This window comes from Talpa europaea (assembly GCF_964194135.1).
Source record: "Talpa europaea genome assembly, chromosome: X".
NCBI lineage: Eukaryota > Metazoa > Chordata > Mammalia > Eulipotyphla > Talpidae > Talpa > Talpa europaea.
The window spans coordinates 47,123,501-47,148,125 of record NC_140081.1 but is presented as its reverse complement, the minus strand read 5'-3'; the positions used below and the strand labels follow the sequence as shown (position 1 = coordinate 47,148,125).

At 39.2% G+C, this 24,625-nt stretch overlaps 1 protein-coding gene and 1 pseudogene across 2 annotated transcripts in view; both read left to right on the top strand.

Moving 5' to 3' along the window:
* TEX11 (testis expressed 11) overlaps positions 1-24,625 on the top strand; it is a gene marked incomplete at both ends in the record, with an annotated part of 405,993 nt that overhangs the window by 3,563 nt on the left and 377,805 nt on the right. The window contains one exon of the mRNA XM_084259198.1: positions 16,162-16,283. Coding sequence (XP_084115324.1) covers positions 16,162-16,283 — 122 coding nt within the window. The remainder of the gene's footprint in view (positions 1-16,161; positions 16,284-24,625) is intronic.
* On the top strand, positions 16,550-17,065 carry LOC311187824 (translationally-controlled tumor protein-like; annotated as a pseudogene). Its single transcript has one exon. The product of its transcript is annotated as a translationally-controlled tumor protein-like (transcript).

Sequence of the window (24,625 nt, the reverse complement as noted above, 5' to 3'; positions counted from 1 at the left end):
AACCAAGTTGGTGTAAGTTACAATTATTGCAGCTAATAAGTGTAAGTCGTTTTCTGCGTGTCAACTTTTCAACTATTTGAAGATACTTATGTCCCCTGAGAAATCCCTTCAGCTTAAGCATTTGCAGTTTACTCAGTCATTCTTCATATTTCATGTTTCTTATCCCCTCATGATTTTGTATGTTGTCCTCTGAACATGCTCTGTTCTTTTCATGTTAATCCTTAAATTATGGTACCCAAAACAGAACACAATTCTGTAGGTTTGATGGGAATCATCATTCTTTTTAGATACTGATGTAGCTAAGATGGATTTTTTTCTTTTTACATTTTGAAAGGACAGGTTTATTAGGACAAGGTGAAAGAAAAAACGAGGAACAGACCTGCATAGTCACAGGTGGGCAGAAGAACTACCTGTTTCTTCTTTTTTGTGGGAGAGGGGAGACAGTCACATCACATTAGTGACTCATTTTGAGCTTTTTGCTCTCAAAAGTCCTTCAGTAAAGGGCCTCCCTGGTGGCGCAGCGGTTGAGTGCTGGGTTGTGAAGCTGCCCGCGGCCTCTGCAGTGCCGGTTTGATCCCTGGCTGCTCCCCTGCCACCGGAGGAGGGTCCCACATGGCACGCAGACCGGCCCGCTGCTCCCCTCAGCAGTGTACTTCGGTCCTTCTGCCTGCTCTGCTCCCTGCTCTGGCTCTGGTGAATTCTCTCACCCTCCCGTGCTTCTGACTGTACCCAGTGCTTATATAAATAAATAAATAGATAAATCTTAAAAAAAAAAAGTCCTTCAGTAATATTTGTAATACATGCTGCTATTATGCTATATCTTGCCTGTCATATTGCTGCAGTTAGTTTTGAAGACTTAAATACAGCACTATAATTCTTTTCTTTTTTAAAGATTTATTTATTTATTTATGCAAGCAAGAGCTGGGGTACAGGCCAGAGGTGCGGGGAATGAGAGGATTCAGCAGAGACAGAGTGGGGAACAGAACAGGCAGATTGACCGAAGTACACTGCTGAGGGGAGCAGTGGGCGAGTCAGGAGAGGTCTGCTGCGCCATGTTGGTAGCTCCCTGGCTGGGGATCGAACTCATGCTTCAGTGGCTGTGGATAGCTTCATAGGTTGCATCTTAACACCTTGTGCCACCAGGGAGGCCCTATAATTCTTTTCTTACATTGGTACAACTGGAGATTTTTGTTTCTGTTACATCATCTATCATATTTGTTCTCTCACTCAGCTTCATTGATAAAATTGTTAACTAGGACAGAACCAAGCATAGAATATTATGCCACTAAAAATATCACCTCAAATTGACATCAATTCATTAAACTTCATACTTTGGGTGTGGTTATTCAACCTGCCTGATTTGTTTTTGTTTTCAAAGACTGGTGACTGTTTTGTTATATATTTGACTTTATATGGTGTTTAGTTTCTGGTTCTAGGGACTCTTTGTATGTGCACTTTTGTTATTAACTCTCTTGTTTACATTCTCCTTCCCCTTTGTGCGGTATAATTGACATATAACATTGTATAAGTTTAATGGGTACAGCATAGTGATTTCATATATGTATATACTGAAAACTGGTTTCCAAAATAAGGTTAGTTAACAACACATCCATTATCTCACATAATTAGTTATTTTTTTAGGGGGGAGTAGGAGGGAAATGTGTAAAGATAGTCATAGGGAACAAATCCCCTGTTCACCTGTGAAGCTACCTTTTTTTGAAAAACTAAATTGCATTGGGCCTCCCCTGGTGGGGCAGCGTTTGAGCGCTTGGCTGCGAAGCTGCCAGCATCCTCTGCAGTGCAGGTTCGATCCCTGGCCGCCAGCGAGGGTCCCATATGGCGCGCAGATCTCTCCTGGCGCCCGCTACTCCCCTCAGCAGTGTATTTCGTCCTTCTGCCTGTTCTGTTCCCCACTGTGGCTCTGGTGAATTCTCTCACCATCCCGCGCTTCTGACTGTACCCAGTGCTTGTATAAATAAATAAATAAATATATCTTAAAAAAAAGTAAATTGCATTATAATATATAAATTTCAGGTGTGCATAATTGAAAGTCAACATTTGTGTATACTACATTAAGTTCACACTAAAAGTCCAATTCTATCCTTCACCATACAATTGTCCCCTTTTTCCTGATTTATTCACTCCCTTCCCTCTTACCTTCTTCTGGTAACCACTAATTGGACTTACAGGTTAAAAGTTTCTTTTAGTTTTATTCAGTTTATTTATTTATTTTTGTTTTCTCTGTATACCACATATGAGTGAAACTCTACCATGTTTCCATGTTTGTCTTTCTCCATCTGACTTATTTCACCACGTTTAATATCCTCTAGGTTCATCCATATTGTTGCAAATGGCAGGGTTTCATTTTTTTAAAGATTTAGTTTTTATTTATTTATGCATACAAGAATGGGGGTCTAGGCCAGAGGTGTGGGTAGTGAGAGGATTCACTAGAGACACAGTGGGGAGCAGAACAGGCAGATTGACTGAAGTACACTGCTGAGGGGAGCAGCAGGTGAGATAGGAGAGGTCTGCTGCACCATGTGGGTCACCTCCCTGGCTGGGGATCGAACTTATGCTGCACTGGCTGCTGATAGCTGGATAGTGCTGAGACTTAACCCCTTGTTCCACCAGGGAGGCTCTATGATTCAAGTTTTTATTTATTTTTGGGGAAAGAACTAGGTGTGGATTTGTTGAGATATAAAGTGTTTTTGTAATAAGGTTTGAACATATTATCTAGAGTGTTTCCTTTCTGAAGAAGAGGTTTTGAAGGGCCCAAATTCTCAATTTAAGAAAACATAACAACTGGGCTGGGGGCTTTCTTAAACTGTCTTGCCTGATTCAGAAAAATTTCCTCATTTTGACATGCACCCAGAGGATCCAAAATAGAAGGCGAGTTAACATGTGAATAGAAAAAGTTGAGTGATATTGAAAGAATATTCATACTTATATAATTTAGCCCAGTTGTTCTCAATATTAGGGTTATTTCTTGTTAAGGAGTGAAAGTAGTTTATCAAGCTTTGGAATTCCCTTTCCCATGGTCAATTTGGTGGTCAATTCTTATTCTTTTTCTACATCTGATTTCAAGCATCTTTGTATTTGCTGTTTTATACATACTCTTATGGTCTATTCAAATAACTAATTGATGATTGTTAGGTAAATAGATGTTATCAGTTTTGTTTCATGAAATCTTCAGAAGTCAGTCACAATATATACTTTGGCTCAGGCTTGTCCAAAAGAAATATAATTAAGCTACAGATGGAATTTAAAAATTTCTAGTATCCATATTTAAAACTAAAGAGAAACAGGTGAAATTAATTTTTAGTTATAATAAACTACTACTACATTTTATCCCCATATGTCAAAATTGTATTTTTTCAACATGTAATCAGTATACAAAATTATTGAGATATTTTACATTTCTTTTTTCTTACAAAATTTTTAAAATATGGTGTGTATTTTACAATACTAGCACATCTCAGCCTGGAGTAGCCACCTTTCAAATGCTCAAAAATAGCCACATGTGGCTGCCATAATAGACTGCAGGTTTAGACTATGGACTTTAGTAGGAGAACCCACTTGGGACAACTGACTTTCATTGAATCTTACAGGACTTCATTAATTTGGAAGCATCCCTGAAATTTCCATTTGTTTTGTTAACCGGAAGTAAAATCTCAATGATAGACAAGAGAGTTTATTAGATAAAGTGAGGATTTGAAACAGGCAAGTAGTCCAACAGATTTTACTCTGTGAGAGCTCTTCCAATAAACACAAGTTTGAATTTAGTTTATATAGGTAGGAACAGATATTAAGAATATAATTCTTTTTTTTAAGATTTATTTATTTATTCGTACAAGAACTGGGGTACAGGCCAAAGGTGTGGGCGGTGAGAGGATTCATCAGAGACAGAGTGGGAAACAGAACAGGCAGATTGACCGAAGTGCACTGCTGAGGGGAGCAGCGGGCGAGTTAGGAGAGGTCTGCTGCACCATGTGGGTAGCTCCCTGGCCGACTGGGGAATGAACTCGTGTGCAGAGGCTGCAGATAGCTTCACGGTGCTGTTATTAACCCCTTGCGCCACAGGGAGGCCCATAGAATGACAGAATTATTAAGAAATGGCCCAAGACATCACACTCCCAGACTTCAAACTATACTACAAAGCCATAATCATCAAAACTGCATGGTATTGGAACAAGAACAGACATACAGACCAATGGAATCGAATAGAAAATCCAGAAATAAACCCACAGATTTATGGTCAACTAATCTTTGACAAAGGAGCAAAGACTATGCATTGGAGCAAAGAAAGTTTGTTCAATAAATGGTGCTGGGAAAACTGGGTCGCTACATGCAAAAGAATGAAGCTTGACCACTACCTCACACCATACATAAAAATCAACTCAAAATGGATTAAAGAACTAGACATAAGACCTGAAACCATAAAATACATAGAAGGAAATATAGGTGAAACACTACGGGATTTGCACATCAAAGACATCTTTAGTGACACATCACCCAAAGCAGTGATAGTGAAGGCAAAGATCAACAGCTGGGACTACATCAAATTAAAGAGCTTCTGCACAGCAGAAGAGACAATAACCAAAACAAAGAGAAACCCCACCAACTGGGAGAACATTTTTGCACCCAACACTAATGATAAAGGACTGATCACAAAAATCTGCAAAGAGCTGATGAGACTCAGCAACAACAAAGAAAATAATCCAGTCAAAAAATGGGCAGAAGAGCTAAAAAGAAACTTCTCTGAAGAGGAAATGCAAATGGCCAACAGACATATGAAAAAATGTTCAACATCACTTGTAATCAGGGAAATGCAAATCAAAACTACCATGAGATACCATCTCACACCAGTGAGAATGACACATATTAAAAAAACTAGCAACAACAAATGTTGGCGAGGTTGTGGAGAAAAAGGAACTCTTCTGCACTGTTGGTGGGAGTGCAAACTGGTCCAACCACTATGGAGAGCTGTGTGGAGATTTCTGGACCTACTAAACATAGAGCTTCCATATGATCCAGCAATTCCACTCCTAGGTATTTACCCAAAGGACACAGAAACATCAATTCCGAAGAACACCTGCACCCCTATGTTTATAGCAGCACTATTTACAATAGCTAAGCTTTGGAAACAGCCCAAATGTCCAAAAATAGATGACTGGATCAAGAAGATGTGGTACATATACACCATGGAATATTACTCAGCATTCAAAAAAGATAAACACATGCAATTTGCAGCAACATGGATGGCGTTGGAAGGGATCATGCTCAGCGAAATAAGGCAGAAAGAAAAAGAAAAATACCGGATGGTCTCACTCATAGCAGGAATCTAGAAAACTTAAATAAAGGACCAGGAAAATGAATATAAGAAAGTGAAAATCAAAATCAACAAAAAACTATGAACCAGAGACACTTTTTGGGGGGTGGGGTCGGGAGGGGAGGGATTGGGGTCAGAATGGGGTGTTTGCAATTGTATGGGGGAATATAAAAATAAAATTTATTATTTAAATTAAAAAAAAAACAATCAGAAAGAAAAAAAAAAAAAAAGAAATGGCCCAAGAGAGGGCCAGGTAGTTCAGAATCATGAACATAGGTTCTCTATGGTGTGTGAAGAAATCTTATTGAGATACTTCATGGAGTTACCTGGTATGCACTTATTTGATAGAAATAGTGCATTTTATGAAATAAGGGGGTGGAGTAACTAACAGAATTAAACTTTCTTGGTATGTCATACAATGTATTTCAAACTCTGGCTCCCACATACTTTTTTGTAAGATTTATTTATTTATTAATAGAGGCATGTTTTTATTTATTTGTTTGTTTGTTTTGTTTATACATGCACTGGGTACAGTCAGATGTGCGGGAGGGTGAGAGAATTCACCAGAGCCAGAGCGGGGAGCAGAGCAGGCAGAAGGACCGAAGTACACTGCTGAGGGGAGCAGCGGGCGGCAGGAGAGGTCTGCGCACCATGTGGGACCCTCCTCTGGTGGCCGGGGAGCAGCCGGGGATCGAACTGGTGCTGCAGAGGCTGCGGGTATCTTCGCAACCCAGCGCTCAACCGCTGTGCCACCGGGGAGGCCCAAGATTTATTTATTTATGCTGGGCCTCCCCTGGTGGTACAGCGGTTGAGCACTGGGCTGCGAAGCCACCCGTAGCCTGTGCAGCGTCGGTGAAGGTCCCATACGGCCTGCAGACCTCTCCTGCTGTGCCCGCTGCTCCCCTCAGTAGTGTATTTTGTTGGTCTGCCTGTTCTGTTCCCCGCTCTGGCTCTGGTGAATTCTCTCACCATCCCGCGCTTCTGACTGTACCCAGTGCTTGCATAAATAAATAAATAAATCTTTAAAAAAAGAGATTTATTTATTTATGCATACAAGAACTGGGGTACAGGCCAGAGGTGTTGGGGGAGGGTGGGTTGAGAAGATTCACCAGTGACAGACTGGGGCCAGACTAACTGAAATACACTGCTGAGGGGAGCAGCGGGCGAGACAGAAGAGGTCTATTGTGCCATGTGGGTAGCTCCCTGGCCGGCTGGGGATCGAACTGGTGCTGCAGAGGCTGCAGATAGCTTCACGGTGCTGTGCTTTACCCCTTGTGCCACCAGGGAGCCCTCCCCCACATACTTTTCTAATGATTTTTTCCTGTAACCTTCCTTTACTCTTTTCTCCAACTGTGCATACTAACTACTTATGGTTATTTGAACCCACTGTGCTTTTCTGTACCCCTGTGTTTCTCTCTCTGTTTGGTATGTTGCCTGTGAATCTTTAATTCATCCTTCAATGCCCACTTCAAATAACACCTCAGTGAAGCCTGTGGTGCCATCCCTGTATCCCAACTTGCAAATGGGCTGTCAGTTTTTCCTTTATGCAACATCCTACACTCACAGCACTTATTACGTTATATTGTAATTTGTTCATTTTAACTTCCTTATTAGTCTGATCCACTTAATGGCATAGACTGCCTTACTCATCTTTGTCTTCCTAGCAAGATGCCCATTATCTGCCTGTTACTGGGTATTTTTAAAATTTTTTTAAAAGATTTTTTAATTTATTTATGCATACAAGAGCTGGGGTACAGGCCAGAGGTGTGGGGGGTGAGAGGACTCACCAGAGACAGAGTGGGGAACAGAACAGGAAGACTGACTGAAATACACTGCTGAGGGGAGCAGTGGGTGAGTCAGGAGAGGTCTGCTGGGCCATGTGGGTTGCTCCCTGGCCGGCTGGGGATCGGACTCATGCATCAGTGGCCATGGATAGCTTCATAGGTTGCCTCTTAACTCCTTGCACCACCAGGGAGGCCCTGTTACCAGGTACTTTATTTTATTTTATTTTTTTTTTAAAGATTTATTTATTTATTTATACAAGCATTGGGTACAGTCAGAAGCGCGGGAGGGCGAGAGAATTCACCAGAGCCAGAGCGGGGAGCAGAGCAGGCAGAAGGACCGAAGTACACTGCTGAGGGGAGCAGCGGGCGGCAGGAGAGGTCTGCGTGCCATGTGGGACCCTCCTCCGGTGGCCGGGGAGCAGCCGGGGATTGAACCTGCGCCGCAGAGGCCACGGGCAGCTTCGCAACCCAGAGCTCAACCACCGCGCCACTGGGGAGGCCCACCAGGTACTTTAATAAAAACGTTTGTTGACTAAAGTTATGCAAGGCAAAATGTAGACATCAGCCAAAACAAAGAATGCAGTTGTCTGGATTCTATTCATGTTGTGATACTAATAGCTTCGATCTTGAGTAAGTTAATTAACTATTAAATTTCTCTATGCTTTATTTTAATCAATTGCAAAGTTAGAGTGTTTTAGTAGAATTTTAAGGTGATTTACAGTTTTAAAAAATTGATTGAGGGCCTCCCCGGTGGCACAGCGGTTGAGCGCTGGGTTGCGAAGCTGCCCGCAGCCTCTGCAGCGCCAGTTCGATACCCAGCTGCTCCCCGGCCACCGGAGGAGGGTCCCACATGGCGCGCAGACCCCTCCTGCTCCCCGCTGCTCCCCTCAGCAGTGTACTTCGGTCCTTCTGCCTGCTGTGCTCCCACTCTGGCTCTGGTGAATTCTCTCACCCTCCCGCGCTTCTGACTGTACCCAGTGCATGTATAAACAAACAAACAAGCAAATAAATAAATAAATAAAACGTGCCTCTATAAAAAAAAGATTAAAAAAAAGATTGATTGATTGATGCATATCCGCATACATCTTGTGTAGAAATGACAATAAGCTTCCCAACGGAGGAGACTATGTCTTGTTCACATTATATCCTTGGTGCTTTAGCAAAATATCTGATTATCATTAAGTGTTTTCTGAATGAATGAGTGAAAGAACTCTTGTGTGTTTCATCCACAAGGATAACTACAAAGGGTAATAGGATGTAATGAAACTAAAAATGTAATATATACCATCTACTTTGTCAAATAAATGCTTAGGAATAGGATTGGATAAATTGGCGAGTTTTGTTATAGCCCTTGCATTTGCAGGAGTGTGAAAGATAAAATACTTAGGTTCAATGCAACATTTATGCACAATGTGCATTTGATCGAGGAGTGAGTTGTGACTTGACTCAGAGACATGCCTCCTGACGTAGTTTATTCAGCATCAGTATAATTTTATCCTTTTAGTCTCTTAAGTTTAGTGACCTGAATGTGACTGGAAGTTTCTTTACCAGATTCAAGCTGGAAATTCCTTTTTGGTTTAGGTGATTTTTTCAGCTTTTGACTTTTTTAAAAAAGATTTGTTTTTATTTATTTATGCATACAAGAAGTGGGGTGTAGGCCAGAGGTGTGGAGGGTGAGAGGATTCAGCAGAGACAGTGGGGAGCAGAATAGGCGCATCTACTGAAATACTGCTGAGGGGAGCAGTGGGCAAGACAGGAGAGGTCTGATGTGCCATGTGGGTTAGCTCCCCTGGCCGGGGATCGAGCGCATGCCACAGTGACAGGCAATAGCTTGATAGCGCTGAGACTTAATCCGTGTGCCACCAGGGAGGCCTCAGTCAATTGCTCTCCAAAATTTTCACATAGCTTTATCTCCTGATGAACCCAGGTTTATATTTGCTGTAGTCCCTGAGCTGATTCTGTCCAGGGCAAGAAAGAATAGCAGTACTGTGGAATAGGGAATAGGTTGGTTTGGAATGAAGCCATACTGTACTGGTATTAAATTTGAGGGGCAGGGGCCTCCCTGGTGGCGCAAGCGGTTAAGACGTAACCTGTGAATCTATCCGCAGCTGCTGAAGCACGAATTCGATCCCTGGCCAGGGAGGTACCCACGTGGCGCAGCAGACCTCTCCTCACTCGCCTGCTGCTCCCCTCAGCAATGTATTTCACTCAGTCTGCCTGTTCTGTTCCCCTCTGTCTCTGGTGAATCCTCTCACCCCCCTCCCCCACACACCTCTGGCCTGTACCCCAGTTCTTTTATGCATAAATAAATAAATCTTTAAAATAATTTGAGGGGCATATTCTAGGTACCTGTTGAACTTTGGAGCTGTATCATTTCTGCTTGTTATGGTTTTCATGGAGTGAGCCTGTCTTGCATCCTTCCCTAGTTGTCCTCCGGGACCAAGATGCTGCTCAGAACTGCAGTATACTGTTTGGGACAGTTTTCTTTGAACTATGGTATATGCAGTTCTTTCTGACTTGCATTATGACTTTCTTCTTGGATTATCTTGTACTGTACCCAATTTATCAGTTGGTACCTTCTGGAACATTGCTTAAGAAAAATGATTTTCAATCTGATCATACATAGAAAATATGATTTACAGTGTTATCTTAGTCTGTGACTAAACCTGCTTGCCATGCCTTTTTTTTTTTTTTTTGTACCATGCCCTTTTAACACTGTTTTGGATATTTTGGCTGTCTTCATTCAAACAGGCTTCTGCTAGAATCGTTTTTCATAGACCATAATCATAATTATGGTATAGCATGCTGAATGGTGTTGGTCATTTATTCTCTCCATGCTGTTTAGTTATTTCAGAGTCCTGGCATGTCACTTGTTCTAGGTCTTTCCCTGTAGAACCAGTATAGTGGCAGGTACAGGATTTTAAATTAACCTGAGTTTAAGTGATAGGTAGCTACCTTGTCTTTGTGTCACCTTTGAGAAATCACTACACTTTGTTAAGTCTTAGTTTCCACATTTTATAGAATATTTCCCTTAAAGAGTAGATTTATGATTAAATGAAACTGCATATGAAATAGCTTGGGGAATGAAAAGCACTATGGAAATGTTATTTTTATTGTCAACTTTGGTTCTTTTTTCACTAAAGAAGTTGCAGATAATCATTGTGACTTGGAGTAAAATGTTGAATTGACCCTGGCAGATCTTTGAGCTGCTTTGGCTTTTGAATGACTGGTTGAGATGATGGAGGTCAGAAGGAGAGACTTGGCAGGACTGTTGATAGATTTTTTTTTTCCATGTTGTAACAGAGACTTTCTATCAAGGGTAGGGAAAACATTTTCTTTTCCTATTATACTGTACCTAGAATGCTGTCTACCTAATCAGAATTAATTGTCACTGATTTATCCAGTTATCTCAATGGAGTGACTCCCTTAACCCATTTTTGGTTTTTTTTTTTAACTAGGACAAATCTCAGTTAAATTAAGTCGACTGAAATCATGTTGCAAATCATAGCTTATTTCAGTAGCCAGGAAGATCATTTAATTGCTTTCTTTGAAAATGTACAGTCTTGGTTGATAAAGCTTTAATACAGCATGTTGGCTTCACACCTTAGGAGTAAGCTGCATTTGCATTTGTAGAAGATCTTTTCTGAGCTTCTCTCAGAAGCAAGTCTCTCCTTCATTGTATAACTCTCAGCCATTCAGCTGTGTGATCTCTACTACTTACTCAGCTTTTCGGACTGTATTTTATCCTAAAGAACTGCAGTGCTGTTATTGCCTCAGCTGGTGTCAATCAAGTCTCTCTGCTAAATGACATTGAAATGTCTTGAAAAGACTAGAAGCATTTTGACAAAGAATAAATAAAATTTAACCACTTAAGAGAACATTCACATATCGAACTTAATGTTGTCATAGTCTCATATGTTATGAAATTATAAGTTATAATTGATACTCTACTAAAAATGTTTAAATGTAAAAAAAAATATTTTTGCATAGAAGAACTGGGGTGTAGGCCAGAGGTGCAGGTGGAGTGGTGAGAGGATTCACCAGAAACAGAGTGGGGAGCAGAACAGGTGGATTTACTGATCCACTACTAAGGGGAGCAGTGGGCGAGACAGAAGTGGTCTGCTGTGCCGTATGTGGGTTAGCTCCCTGGATAGGGATGGAACTAGGCCATAGCAGTGATAGCACTGAGACTTAATCCCTAGGCCACCAGGGAGGTCCCCTGTTTAGATATTTTTATAAAAAGAAAGTAAAAAATTTATATTGAGTTTTCCTTTCAAAAACATTTCCAAAAAACCTGTTTTACAAGGGAGGCAAGAGCTCAAGGCACTGTGGTCATGGTTCACTGGGTGATGTGGTGGTGGGAGATTTATGGGGATTATTACACTTGAGGGGACAAATCAAATACTGTACGAAAATGAACAATGATGTAGGAAAAATCTGTTTAAAAATAATATTTGGACTTAAAAATATTTTTTTAAACTTTCTTAATTATGTTATCAATATTTTGAGCAAGGCATGTAATATAATATATGTTCCTCTCAGCCCAATAACTAACTAATCTTAGAAGAATCAAGATGTTTAATATTAGTAATAAACTATAGAAATGATCCCTGAAAGTATAGTCTTAAGAGATTTAATATCAGTCTTTCCCCTAGTTAAGTATTTGTGGGAGTAAGGAAGCAAGAAGTTTTTCTTTTCATGTATAGCTTATCACTTGAGGTATATAAAATATATATGGTATATTTTCTTTAATACCTCTGCTCATGTAGTAGATGCTGAAAATTCCATGAGTTGTAAAAAATATTTTAGTATCTTTGAAAATCATTTACTTTGTGAATTCTTTTTTTTTTTTAGATTTGTTTATTTATTTATTTATACAAGCACTGGGTACAGTCAGAAGCTCAGGAGGGTGAGAGAATTCACCAGAGCCAGAGCGGGGAGCAGAGCAGGCAGAAGGACCGAAGTACACTGCTGAGGGGAGCAGTGGGCGGCAGGAGAGGTCTGCGCGCCATGTGGGACCCTCCTCCGGTGGCCGGGGAGCAGCCGGGGATTGAACCGGTGCTGCAGAGGCTGAGGGCAGCTTCGCAACCCAGCATTCAACCGCTGCATCACCGGGGAGGCCCACTTTGTGAATTCTTTATGTGAATCTATTTTTTGATGTTTAACTGAAAATTTTTTATTGTAGTAGCTTGAATGTCTTTCAAAAGTTGCTATTATCATTTTGTTATGAATATTAACAACATTCTCGCTGATGCTCAGAATGTTGCAAGAAATTAGAAACATATACTTTATGGTGACCTCTCTTCATGAGTTTGGAAAAACCTCAGTTTTGTTATTATGAAGGGTGTCAATCATGCTTGGATTTTAAAGGCGTTTCCTGGCCAGTAGGATTCAGCAATATAAAATTCGAAGCTTAGACCGTTTAGAACATGGTGACATTATTCATAAAGATTTGATAACTGGTTAATATTAGTACTGATTGGGCTCACATTTTTAAAATATTTATATATTTTTACATCGTTGTTCATTTTTGTACAATGTTTGATTTCTCTTCTAAGGTTTTTTCCCCATAAAATCACCACCACCAAGACACCCTTGAATCATCACCATAGACACTTTTGCTCTCCCCTCCTGTTTTGATCCCTTTCCCTCCACCTCCCCTGATGACTGTCTCCAATTTATAGTGTCGCTGCTAGTTTTTTTTTCCCTGATCCCTTGTATGGTTTCCTTAGGTTCCTTCCACAAGTGAAACCATCCAATATTTTTCTTTTTCCTTCTGACTTATTTCACTGGGAATAATCCCTTCCAGCTCCATCCAAGTTGCTGTAAATGACATAAGTTTATCATTTTTGATTGCTGAGTAGTATCCCATTGTGTATATATACCACATTTCTTGATCCAATCATCAGTTTTTGGGCATCTGGGTTGTTTCTATATTTTAGCTATTGTAAACAGTGCTGTGATGAACATAGGAGTGCAGATATCTTTTTGAATTAATGTTTTTGTGTCATTTGGGTAGATTCCTTGAAGTGGAATTGCTGGGTCATATGGTAGATCCATTTTTTTTTTGTAATTTGAGGGTCTTCCACATGGCTTTCCATAGTGGTTGGACCAGTTTGCCTTCCCACCAGCAATGTAAGAGTGTTCCTTTTTCTCCACATCCTTGCTAACATTTGTTGTTGTTATTTTTTTTTTTTAATGTGGTCAATTCTTAGTGGTGTGAGGTGGTATCTCATTGTGGTCTTAATTTGCATTTCCCTGATTATAAGTGATGTTGAGCATTTTTTCATGTGCCTGTTGGCCATCTGCATTTCCTCTTTGGAGAAGTGTCTTTTTAGCTCCTCTGCCAAATTTTTGACTGGATTCTTTATTTTGTTTTTGTTGAGTTGTGTAAGCTCTTTGTAGATCTTTTATATCAGTCCCTTATCAGTTTTGTGGAGTGCAAATATTTTCTCCCAGTCTGTGAGGTGTTTCTTCATCTTGGTTATTGTCTCTTTTGCTGTACAGAAGCTTTTAGTTTGATGTAGTCCCAGCTGTTTATCTTTTCCTTCATTTTCTTTTTTTCACGGGATGAGTCTTTATTTTTATTTTTTTAATATTTATTTATTTATTTATTTATACAAGCACTGGGTACAGTCAGAAGCGCGGGAGGGTGAGAGAATTCACCAGAGCCAGAGCGGGGAACAGAACAGACAGACTGACAAGTACACTGCTGAGGGGAGCAGCGGGCGGCAGGAGAGGTCTGCACGCCTTGTGGGACCCTTGCCCGGTGGCCAGGGATCGAACCGGTGCTGCAGAGGCTGTGGGCAGTTTTGCAACCCAGCACTTAACCGCTGCGCCACCGGGGAGGCCTTTTCTTCATTCTTTTTCCTTTGTCCATCACTTTCTTTTTCTTTTTTGGTTCTTTTTATATCTGTACCTTCAAAAGTATTGATTCATTCTTCCATTTCATTAATTCTGTTTTTGTTACTTGTCCCAGAGTTCTTTAGTGCTTCCATTAAACTTTTAGTGTCCTTTATTACCCTCATTAGAGACTCAGTTTCATTCTTCAGTTCATTAATTATATTTCACGTGTCATTCTTTCCCTTTTTATCTTCTTTTTTTAAATTTTTTTTATTTATGCATGAAAGAACTGGGGTGCAGGCCAGAGGTGCTGAGGGAGGAGGGTTGAGAGGATTCACCAGAGACAGAGTGGGAAGCAGAACAGGCATATCTACTGAGATACACTGCTGAGGGGAGCAGTGGGCGAGACAGGAGAGGTCTGCTGTGCCATGTGGGTTATCTCCCTGGCTGAGGATTGAACTCATGCCTCAGTGACTGGTGATAACTTGATAGCGCTGAGACTTTAACCCCTATGCCACCGAGGAGGCCCCTTTTTATCTTCTTTATGTTTTTTAATCATGGTGATTCTGAATTCTCTGTCAGGCAGAGAAATTCTTCCATATCATTGCTGATTTTGGGGGCTGATTTTCTGTTTGTGATGTGTCATTCCCCATAGGGCTTGCTTGACTGTTTGTATTTTTCCTTTTCCCTGTTTGTTTTTGAATTTGTTCCATGCACTGGGCCACTGTGCCACTGGTACTGGTGGGCATCTCTTCGGGGTGCTGCTGTTGGTATATTGGGGACTGGTGGCTGGGCCAAGTCCTGTGCTATCATACCAGTCTTTGCAGGGACTCTGATGCTGTGGATGGGTTGATGGGCGCTATCCGTGAAGATCACCAAGTTTCTATATGCTGCTGGTCTCTTCTACATGTGTGTCTTAATCTACAGTGCCTGATGTGGTCTGTGCAAGTAGTAGGGGTTCACAAATACTCTAATGCTTTGTGTGGGCCAAAACACACTCTCCCAAGTGGTTACTGCTCCACGTGGGGACTGGGCCCTCCTTGTGCCTTCCTGGCTTTACTTGCTGTTCTGATGGGGTGCATGGGTGCAGGGGGGGAGGGGATAGTGGTTCCTATCCTCCCACAGCCATGTGCATGCTGGAGGGCATTGTCCTGGATCTCGCTGCTCCCCTTTGTTTGCTGCGGTCTCCCCCTGTCTTTACTCCATTCCAGAAAGGGTGCTTGGGGGTCACTAGCCTCCAACAGCCCTGGGAGCCGGCAGGCACTTCCCTGGGACTGGCTGCCCATCTTTGTTTGCAGAGGCCTCTTTATGCCTTTACTCAGTTCCTGAAGGAGGGTGCAGGGTCCCTGGCCTCCAACAGTCTTGTAGGCAGGCCCACGCTTTCCTGGGACTGGCTGCTAATCGTTCAGGTTTGCAATTTTTTTCTTTCACAAAGTAAGACCAAGACTTCAGAATTTCAGAGCCAGCATAAGTTAGTTAAGTATTGATAAGTACTTCAGTTTTACAGGGCACATATCTAGGTCTTCTTTCAAAATTTCCACATATTTTCATACTGAATTAATTTCTATTTTATAGCTCTAAGATTACTTATAATAGCATTACTAGTTGTGAAGTCAATGCATTTTACTTTTTTTGATTATTCCTTTATTGTAAGATTTTAATTTTATTTATTTTTTGTGTAGAAGAAGTGGGGGCATAGGCCAGAGGTACATGGGGTGAGAGGAGTCACCAGAGGCAGCGTGGGGAGCAGAACAGGCAGATTTATTGAAATACACTGCTTAGGGGAGCAGTAGATAAAACAGAAGAGGTCTGCTGTGCCATGTGGGTTAGATGTGGGTTAATTCCCTGGCCTGGGATCTAACTCAGGCTGCTTCGTGGAGGGAGGGCTATTTCTGTGGTAGCACTGAGACTTAACTCAAGGCCACCAGAGAGGCCCCAATGCATTTTGCTTTTTGAGAATGAGTAATGATAATTAAGTTATAAACAAGTGACTCGTAGGGAATTCAATTTTACTAGAATATTGTACACTGCCTTTAGCTAAGAGAAACTATCTCCAGTTTGTTTTTATTCTAAGGATCATTCCATTCAAGTTTGTTCATTATATATTATTTTGGCCAAAGACCTAGGAACAGATTTCAAAATTATTTGCTACTTTTAACCAATGGTGATAGTTCACAATACTTTTATCATCCATTGTTATTTCAGAAATTGTTGTAACCCTGATCATAAAGGATAATTCACCTAACATACCTGAGGCAATTGATAGACTCTTCATGGACATAGCAAATATCAACAGACAATCTTTGGCTGAAATGCAGGATGCTCAGGTTGGTACAAAATTTTTGTTTGTGATACATTTTGATGTTTAATTATTTTAATTAATGTATAAGTAAAAAACCTTCATGATTAACCATTGCTGAACATATAGAAATCTGTTTTTGGATTTTCAAGCCCAGTGTCACCTTTAGGGAAAAATAGAAGTTTAGAAACCACTTTAACGCTGCTCCCCTTTACCCCCGAGTGCCGCTCACCTCGCTCTGAGCTCCTGGCTCCTGCTAAGCTAGTGCCTTATTGTCTCCCTCGAGCCGCCATCATGATTATCTACCAGGACCTCATCAGCCCTGAGGAGATGTTCTCTGACTTCTGCAAGATCCGGGAGATCGCTGTCGGGCTGTGCCTGGAGGTGGAGGGGAAGATGGTCAGTAGGACAGAGGATAACATTGATGACTTGCTGGTTGGTGGAATGCATCCGCTGAAAGCCACAAGGGCGAGGATACCAAAAGCATAGTAATCACTGGTGTTGATATTGTCATGAACCATCACTTGCAGGAAACCATCTTTACAAAAGAAGCCTACAAGAAGTACACCAAAGATTATATGAAATCAATTAAAGGCAAACTTGAAGAACAGACCTGAAAGAGTTAAACCTTTTATGACAGGAGCTGCAGAACAAATGAAGCACATCCTTGCTAATTTCAAAAACTACCAGTTCTTTATTGGTGAAAATATGAATCCAGATGATATGGTTGCTCTGTTGGACTACCGTGAGGATGGTGTGACACCATATATGATTTTCTTTAAGGATGGTTTAGAAATGGAAAAATGTTAACAAATTTGGCAATTACTTGGATCTATCACCTGTCACCACAACTGGCTACTATGTTTCATTCATGCAACATCAGGACAGAAAAATGGGACTGATGTCATCTTGAGCTCTTCATTTATTTTGACCTTGATGTATTTGGAGTGGAGGCATTGTTTTTAAGAAAAACATGTCTTGTAAATTGTCTAAAAATAAAATGCATTTAAACTCATTTGCGAGAAAGCCTCTTGGTTTCCTACCTAGTTAAATCCATTTGGTAGTAAGTGTTCCTGGAGAAGCTAGAGCTTGGTTGTAGACAACTACTAGAAAGCAGTAAGACTGTCTTCAGAGAACTTGTACAGACTGCTGGGACTGGAATATAAAAAACAAAAATCGAAAGCCTTAATTCTGACTTGAAGTAAAGGGAAAGACTATGGTCATAATAGATAACAGTGCCAATATTTGAAGTGGCTTTCTTAAGCATTTTATCACCTACAAATGGAAGCAGTTAACTCTGGAAGAGATTAACGTAAAGAATAAAAAGAGGCTAAAGCAGTTGGAAGCAAAGTATTATCTGAGCTTATTTATCATAAATCAAGTAGAACTAAGTTCTAGAGAAATCTGGACTTTTGGAATGCTTACACTCAACTCTCTGGAAAGAGTTAACTAATTGGCTTGTTCTGCAACCTGGTTTTGTATAACTTTAAGGTGGTGTTTACATATTACATGGTTGGGGATATCAAGTTTATGGGATAATGAAAAATGTGAAATTAAAAAAATAGAAGTTTAGAAACCAAAGGAAAGATAGGTGCTCAAGTTTAACGTTTACTATTTAACCTCTCTTAGATATTAATTTTCTCATCTATTAAAGAAGAATAATAAAACCTCCCTCCAAGTATTACTGTGAATAGTAAACAAAATAACATTTAAGGCCTTGGATACATAGTAATCATTAAGTAAAAAATCACTAAGTAAAAATTTTTTCCTCAGCTTTGCAGCAAAAAAAACCTACCTAGTAGTAGGGAGATCTGTTTAATATAGGTCATTGGGGTGCTTTCCTGGGGGGTATTTTTTTCAACGTTTAAATAAAGCTCTGTCACTTAATTTGTAAATTGCCTTGATGTTCTAAAACCCATTTGGGAATGTTTACCTTGGGTAAATTGATTTTGGTGAATGCACATATGGAAAGGGAAGAATAGCCCAACCATTTCAAATACATAGTTCAATGATTTTTAGTTTTTTACAGAGTTGTACATTCATTGCCATAATTAATTTTCATTATCTTGAAATAAAATCTTGCATCCAATTCACAGACGTGCTCCATTTCCTTCCCCGTTCCCCAGCCCTAGTCAAATTCCATTCTACTTTGTCTCTATGGGTTTACCTATTTTGAGTTTTTTATATAAACGAAATCAGGTAAGATGTGATCTTCTGTGAGTGACTTCGTCACTTAGCATAATATTTTCAAGGTTTGTCTGTGTTATACTACGTATTTCTATTTCATTATTTTTTATAACCAAATACTATTCCATTCTTTGGATATACCATTTTTTTGTTTTTCCATTCATCCATTGGAGGAATATTTGGGTTGTTTACAAGTTTAGCTACTGCAAGTAATGTTGCTGTAAGCATTCATGTACAGTTTGTATGTTTTTGTTTATTTTAGATATATACCTATGAGTTAGTATGCTGGGTCATATGGTTACTCTTCAAATTTTGATGTTACTGTGATTTCTAAAGTGACTACACCATTTTCTATTCCCACCTGTAGTGTATGAAGAATCCAATTTTTCCACATCCTCTCTAATACGTGTTGTCTGTCTTTGATTATAGTCATCCTAGTAGGGATGAAGTGGTATCTCAGTATGCTTTTTTATTTTCAGTTGTGCTAAAATATACATAACACAGAAATTACCTATTTAACTATTTTTAAATGAACAATATAGGGTTAAGTATATTCACATTGTTATGTTACTAATCTCCAGAACTCTTTTCATCTTGTAATACTGAAATTTTATACCCATGAAACAACTTTCCATTCCCCCATCCTCTGGCAACCAACATTCTATTTTCTATCTCTATGAATTTGAGTATTCTTGGTACCTTTTATAGATGTGTCTTTTTGTGATAGGAATATTTCACTTAGCATAATGTTGTTGGGGTCATCCATGTTGTAGCATATTTCCAAGTTTCCTTCCTTTTTAAGGTTGAATGATCCGCCATTGTATGTGTATACCTTGTTTTATCTATTCATCCGGACACTTAAGTTGCTTCTGCCTTTTAGCTGTTATGAATAACGCAATTATGAACATGGGTGCACAAGTGTCTGTTCAAGTCCTTCCTTTCAATTCTTGGATATATGCTCCAAAGTGAAATTGCTGGATTATATGGTAATTTAATTTTTAAAGGAACCACCAAAATTTTTCCATAGTGGCGGCACCATTTTATATTCCTATCAACAGTGCACAAGGGTTCTAATTTCTCCATATCCTCACCAACATTTTTTTTCTTTATTTTTATAATAGTCATCCTAATGGATGCGAAGTGGTATTTCATTGTGGTATGATTTGCATTTCTCTGATGTCTAGTGATATGTTGAGCTTATTGGCCATTTCTATATCTTCTCTGGAAACATGTATTTTTTCTTGTGTGGAACCCTCGCTGGCGGCCGGGGAACGGTGCTGCAGAGGCTGCAGGCAGCCTCGCAGCCCAGCGCTCAACCGCTGCGCCACCAGGGGAGAATTTTAAGATCCTTTGCCTCTTTTTTAAAATTGAAATAACATTGAATTATATAAATTTCAGGTGTTCATCATTGAAATTCAACGTGTTTTAGTTTAGTTTTGTCTGTTTGTTTTGTTTCTCTATATTCCATATAGAAGTGAAATCATCCAGTATTTGTCTTTCTTCTGATTTATTTTACTCAGCATATTACCCTCCAGTTCCATCTGTGTTGTTGCAAATGCCAAAACAATCCCTAGAAATATGATTGCAGAATTGAGGTTACTAGAGGGTAAGAGTGAGAGTGGGCAACAAAGTGTGATAGTGGCCTAATAGTTTATGGTGAAGGATTATGGGTGCTTTGGTGGTGAATGTGGTGTGGGAACATGCAACTGAAGAGTTGTGGACTTATTCCCCTAAATCATATACAGTATTGTAGACCAATGTTACCTCAAAAAATATTTTTTTGGTCTAAAAAAATTCCAAAAGGTAAAAATATATGGAAAATCAACATGTGTATATACACCAAGTTCGCCATTAACAGTTCAATTTTTAAATTGAGTTGTCTTTTTTATTATGAGTGGTAGGAGTTATTTATATATTCTAGACACAAGATTTGCAAGTATTTTCTCCCATTCTGTGAGTTGTCTTTTCACTTTTGTGATGGTATACTCTGAATTATGAAAGTTTTAAATTCTGATGAATTTTGATATGCACAAATTTTGTGGCTGGTGCTTTTGGTGTCATATCTAAGAAGACTTTACCTACCTGAAGGTCATGAAGATTTACTGCTATATATTTTTTTTGCAAGACTTTTATAGTTTTAGTTTTCACATTTAGGTTTATAATCTATTATGAGTTTATTTTTGTATTTTGGTATGAGGAAGGAATCCAGCTTCATTATTTTGCATATCAGTTGAATATCAATTTTGCATATCAATTGGATATCAAGTTGTTTCAGTACATTTGTTGAAAGACTTTTCTTTCTCCATTAAATTTGTCTTAGCACCCTTCTCAAAAGTCAATTGATCACTTATGTGAGGGTTTATTTCTGAGTGCTGTTCTTTTCCATTTATCTGTATGGCTGTCCTTAAGCCAGTACCACACTGTCTTGATTACTGTAGCTTTGTAGCAGTAAATTTTGAAATTTGAATATGTCAGTCCTCCAACTTTGTCCTTGTTTTTCAAAATTGTTTCGACTATTCTGGGTCCCTTGAATTTCCATATGAATTTTAGAATCAGCAAAAGATGCTGCAAAGATGCTAGCTATAATTTTGATGATGACAGCATTGAATTTGTAGATCAATTTAGGGAGTATTGCCATCTTAGCAATATTAAGTCTTCTGATCCATGAATGATATATCTTTTACTAAGTTCTCTGTGATTTCTTTCTGTATTTACTTCAACAGTATTTGTAGTTTGGGAGTTTAAATTGTGCACTTTTCTTTTAAATCTATTCTTACTTTATTTTTTTTTTTGATGTTATAGGTGGAATTGCCTTCATAATTAAATTTCAGGTTATTCATTGTTAGTATATTGAACTAGTAATGATAAACACAGTAAATATATGCAGTGTATTATATATATATTTATATAGAGAGTTGGGTTTGTGTTTTGATCTTGACTTTGCTGAACTTGTTAATTAGGTCTAAAGTTATTTTAGTACATTTTAAAATATGAAGTCTCCTTTTAAATTACAACTTCTTGCTGTGCTTAGTTGTTAGTGAAAAGATATTGTGAGATTCAGGGTAAGACTCTGGTGTTATTTTACAAGAAAGTCTGCTTGATTTTTTTTTTAAAGATTTATTTATGCATACAAGAACTGGGGTACAGGCCAGAGGTGCGGGGGCGGGGGCGGGTGAGAGGATTCACCAGAGACAGAGTGGGGAACAGAACAGGCAAACTGACTGTGGGTAGCTCCCTGGCTGGTTGGGGATTGAACTTGTGCTGCAGTGGCTTCGTATAGCCCCATAGGTTGCATTTTAACCCCTTGTGCCACCAGGGAGGCCCTGCTTGATTTTGGAAGTGACAAATTTGTTTTCTTTTTGGAAACCCCAATATTCATATTACTTATTTCTGTTTACTGAATATATTTACTGTGTTTATCATTGCACATTTATATAAACCAAACCGAAAGCATGCCACATCTTTTAGGTGCTCAGTACATATTTAATGTATATATCTGCATTATTATATTATAAAGTATTTATAGTCATAATCAATTTTATACTTTTCTTTCTAATTCAGTATGGAAAAATAAAAAAAAAATCATTTAAAACATAAGGTAAGGGGCCTTCCCGGTGGCGCAGCGGTTGAGTGCGGGGTTGTGAAGTTGCCCGCAGCCTCTGCAGCGCCGGTTCGATCCCCGGAGGAGGGTCCCACATGGCGCATAGACCTCTCCTGCCGCCCGCTGCTCCCCTCAGCAGTGTACTTTGGTGTTTCTGCCTGCTTTCCTCCCCTCTCTGACCCTGGTGAATTCTCTCACCCTCCCGGGCTTCTGACTGTACCCAGTGCTCGTATAAATAAATAAATAAATCTTAAAAAAAAAAAAAAGTAACATAAGGTAGGGCCTCCCTGATGGGGCAAGGGGTTAAGCACAGCACTGTGAAGCTATTTGCATCCTCTGTGGCACTAGTTAGATCCCTGGCCAGCCAGGGAGCTACCTACATGGTGCAGCAAACCTCTCCTGACTCGCCCGCTGCTCCCCTCAGCAGTGTATTTCAGTGGATCTGCTTGTTCAGCTCCCCACTTTGTCCCTGGTGAATCCTCTCACCACCCACCCCTGCACCTCTGGCCTGTATCCCAGTTCTTGCATGCATAAATAAATAAATCTTAAAAAAAAAACAACATAAAGTAATACTACTTTTCATGAAATTTGAAAAATGGAGAAAAATATCACCTATAATCAAATCACTCCAATATTACTATACTCATTTTAATGTATTTTATTTAATAATTTCTATATTTAAGTTTTATATAGCTATTATTACAAGATACATGTGTCCCCTCATCATGTTCTTCTTGCTCTACCTCCCTTTCTGGTAGCCTCAGTTCTACAGTCAGATTTCTAGGGCTTGTTTTGGTTTTATCTGACTCCTTGTTTTGTTTCTGTATATTCTGTATATTTTTTCTCTTTACCCAACATTTTTATTACAAAAATTTCAAAAGGAAAAGATGAAAGAATTTTTCAGTGGACACTAAATATAGCAACTACTTAGATTTTATAGTTGTTAACATTTACTATATTTGTTTCATCATATGCCTGTCTATTCAGCAACCATCCAGTTTTTTGGATGCATTTCAGAGTAGTTGCAGAAATCAGTATGCTTTACCCCTAAAAGATTCTGCATGCTTTTCATGAACTAAAATCCAATATTTTATTTTAAACCCTTTAAGGTAAAATTCACATATAAAATCAAATTTTGTGTCTTGCCTTTTTCACTAGACATGCAATAAACATTTTCCTGTGTTAAAATAGTTTCTATGACCACTATATTTATTTTTTCACTAGGGAAACATTGGTCTACAACATTGTATGTCATTTAGAAATATAGGACCATCATGCCCTTTAGGTGTATATGACCACACCACACATACCACCAAGGCACTGAAAGTCCTCCCCTGTAGTCCACTGTGTCCCCTTATCACTTTGCTCTTCTTGTTCTTCCTCCCTTTCTGGTAGCCTCAGTTCTACAGTCAGATTTCTAGGGCTTGTTATTGGTTTGGTTTTATCTGACTCTTTTGTTTCTGTATATTCTGCATGTAAGTGGCACCACCTGGTATTGTCTTTCTCCTGACTTAGTTCACTTAGCATAATCCCTCCAGTTCTGTTCCATCCATGTTGATGTGAAAGGCAAGAGTTTATCTTTTTTTATAGCTGACTAGTACATGTGACATGTACACATCTTCCTAATCCACTTATCTGTCCTTGGGCATTTAGGTTATTTCCATAGCTTGGCTATTGTAGGTAGTGCTGCCATCAACATAAGAGTGAATATGTTCCTTTACATTAGTGTTTTTGCATTCTTTGGGTAGATACCTAGGAGTAGACTTGCTGGGTCATATGGTAGATCTGCTTTTATTATTTTGAGAAATCACCACACTCTTTTCCACAGAGGCCAGACCAGTCTATATTCCCAGCAGTGTATGAGGATTCCTTTTTCCCCACACCTTCACCAATACTTGTTATTTCTGGCCTTTTCGATATGGGCCATTCCCATAGAGGTAGAATCTCATTGTGGTTTTGATTTACATTTCCCTGATGATGAGTAATGAGCATTTTCTCATATGACCATTGGCCATCTGTATGTCTTCTTTGGAGAAGTGCCTATTTAGCTCTTCTGCCCATTTTTGATTGGGTTTTTGTTTTCTTTCTATTGACTTGTATGAGTTCTTTGTAGATCTTGGATATCAGCCCCTGGTCAGATGTATGATGTGCAAATATTTTCTCCCATTCAATAGAGTATATTTTTGTTTCAGTGAAAGGAAGTTCCTTTTGCTGTGTAGCAGCTTTTTAGTTTGATGCAGTCTCAATAGTTTATATTCTCTTTTGTTTCTCTTGCTTTTAGTGCCACATAGACATCCCAGAATACTATGCATGACCACTATTTTAAATGGCTAAATAATATTCAACTTGGTGGATATTTCATAATTCATCTATGTTTTTCCTTATTATCAAATATTTATGTTGTTCCTAAATTTTCACTATTATAAATAATGATATGAGGAACAGTCAAAGTCCTAAGATTTTTCCCCCATTTTAGATTATTTCCACAGGATAGAGTCTCAGAGAAGCAATTACAGTATCAAAAGATATGAAATTTTTTTTGCCTCTTTTTACATACTGCCAAATTATTTTCAAAAATTCAA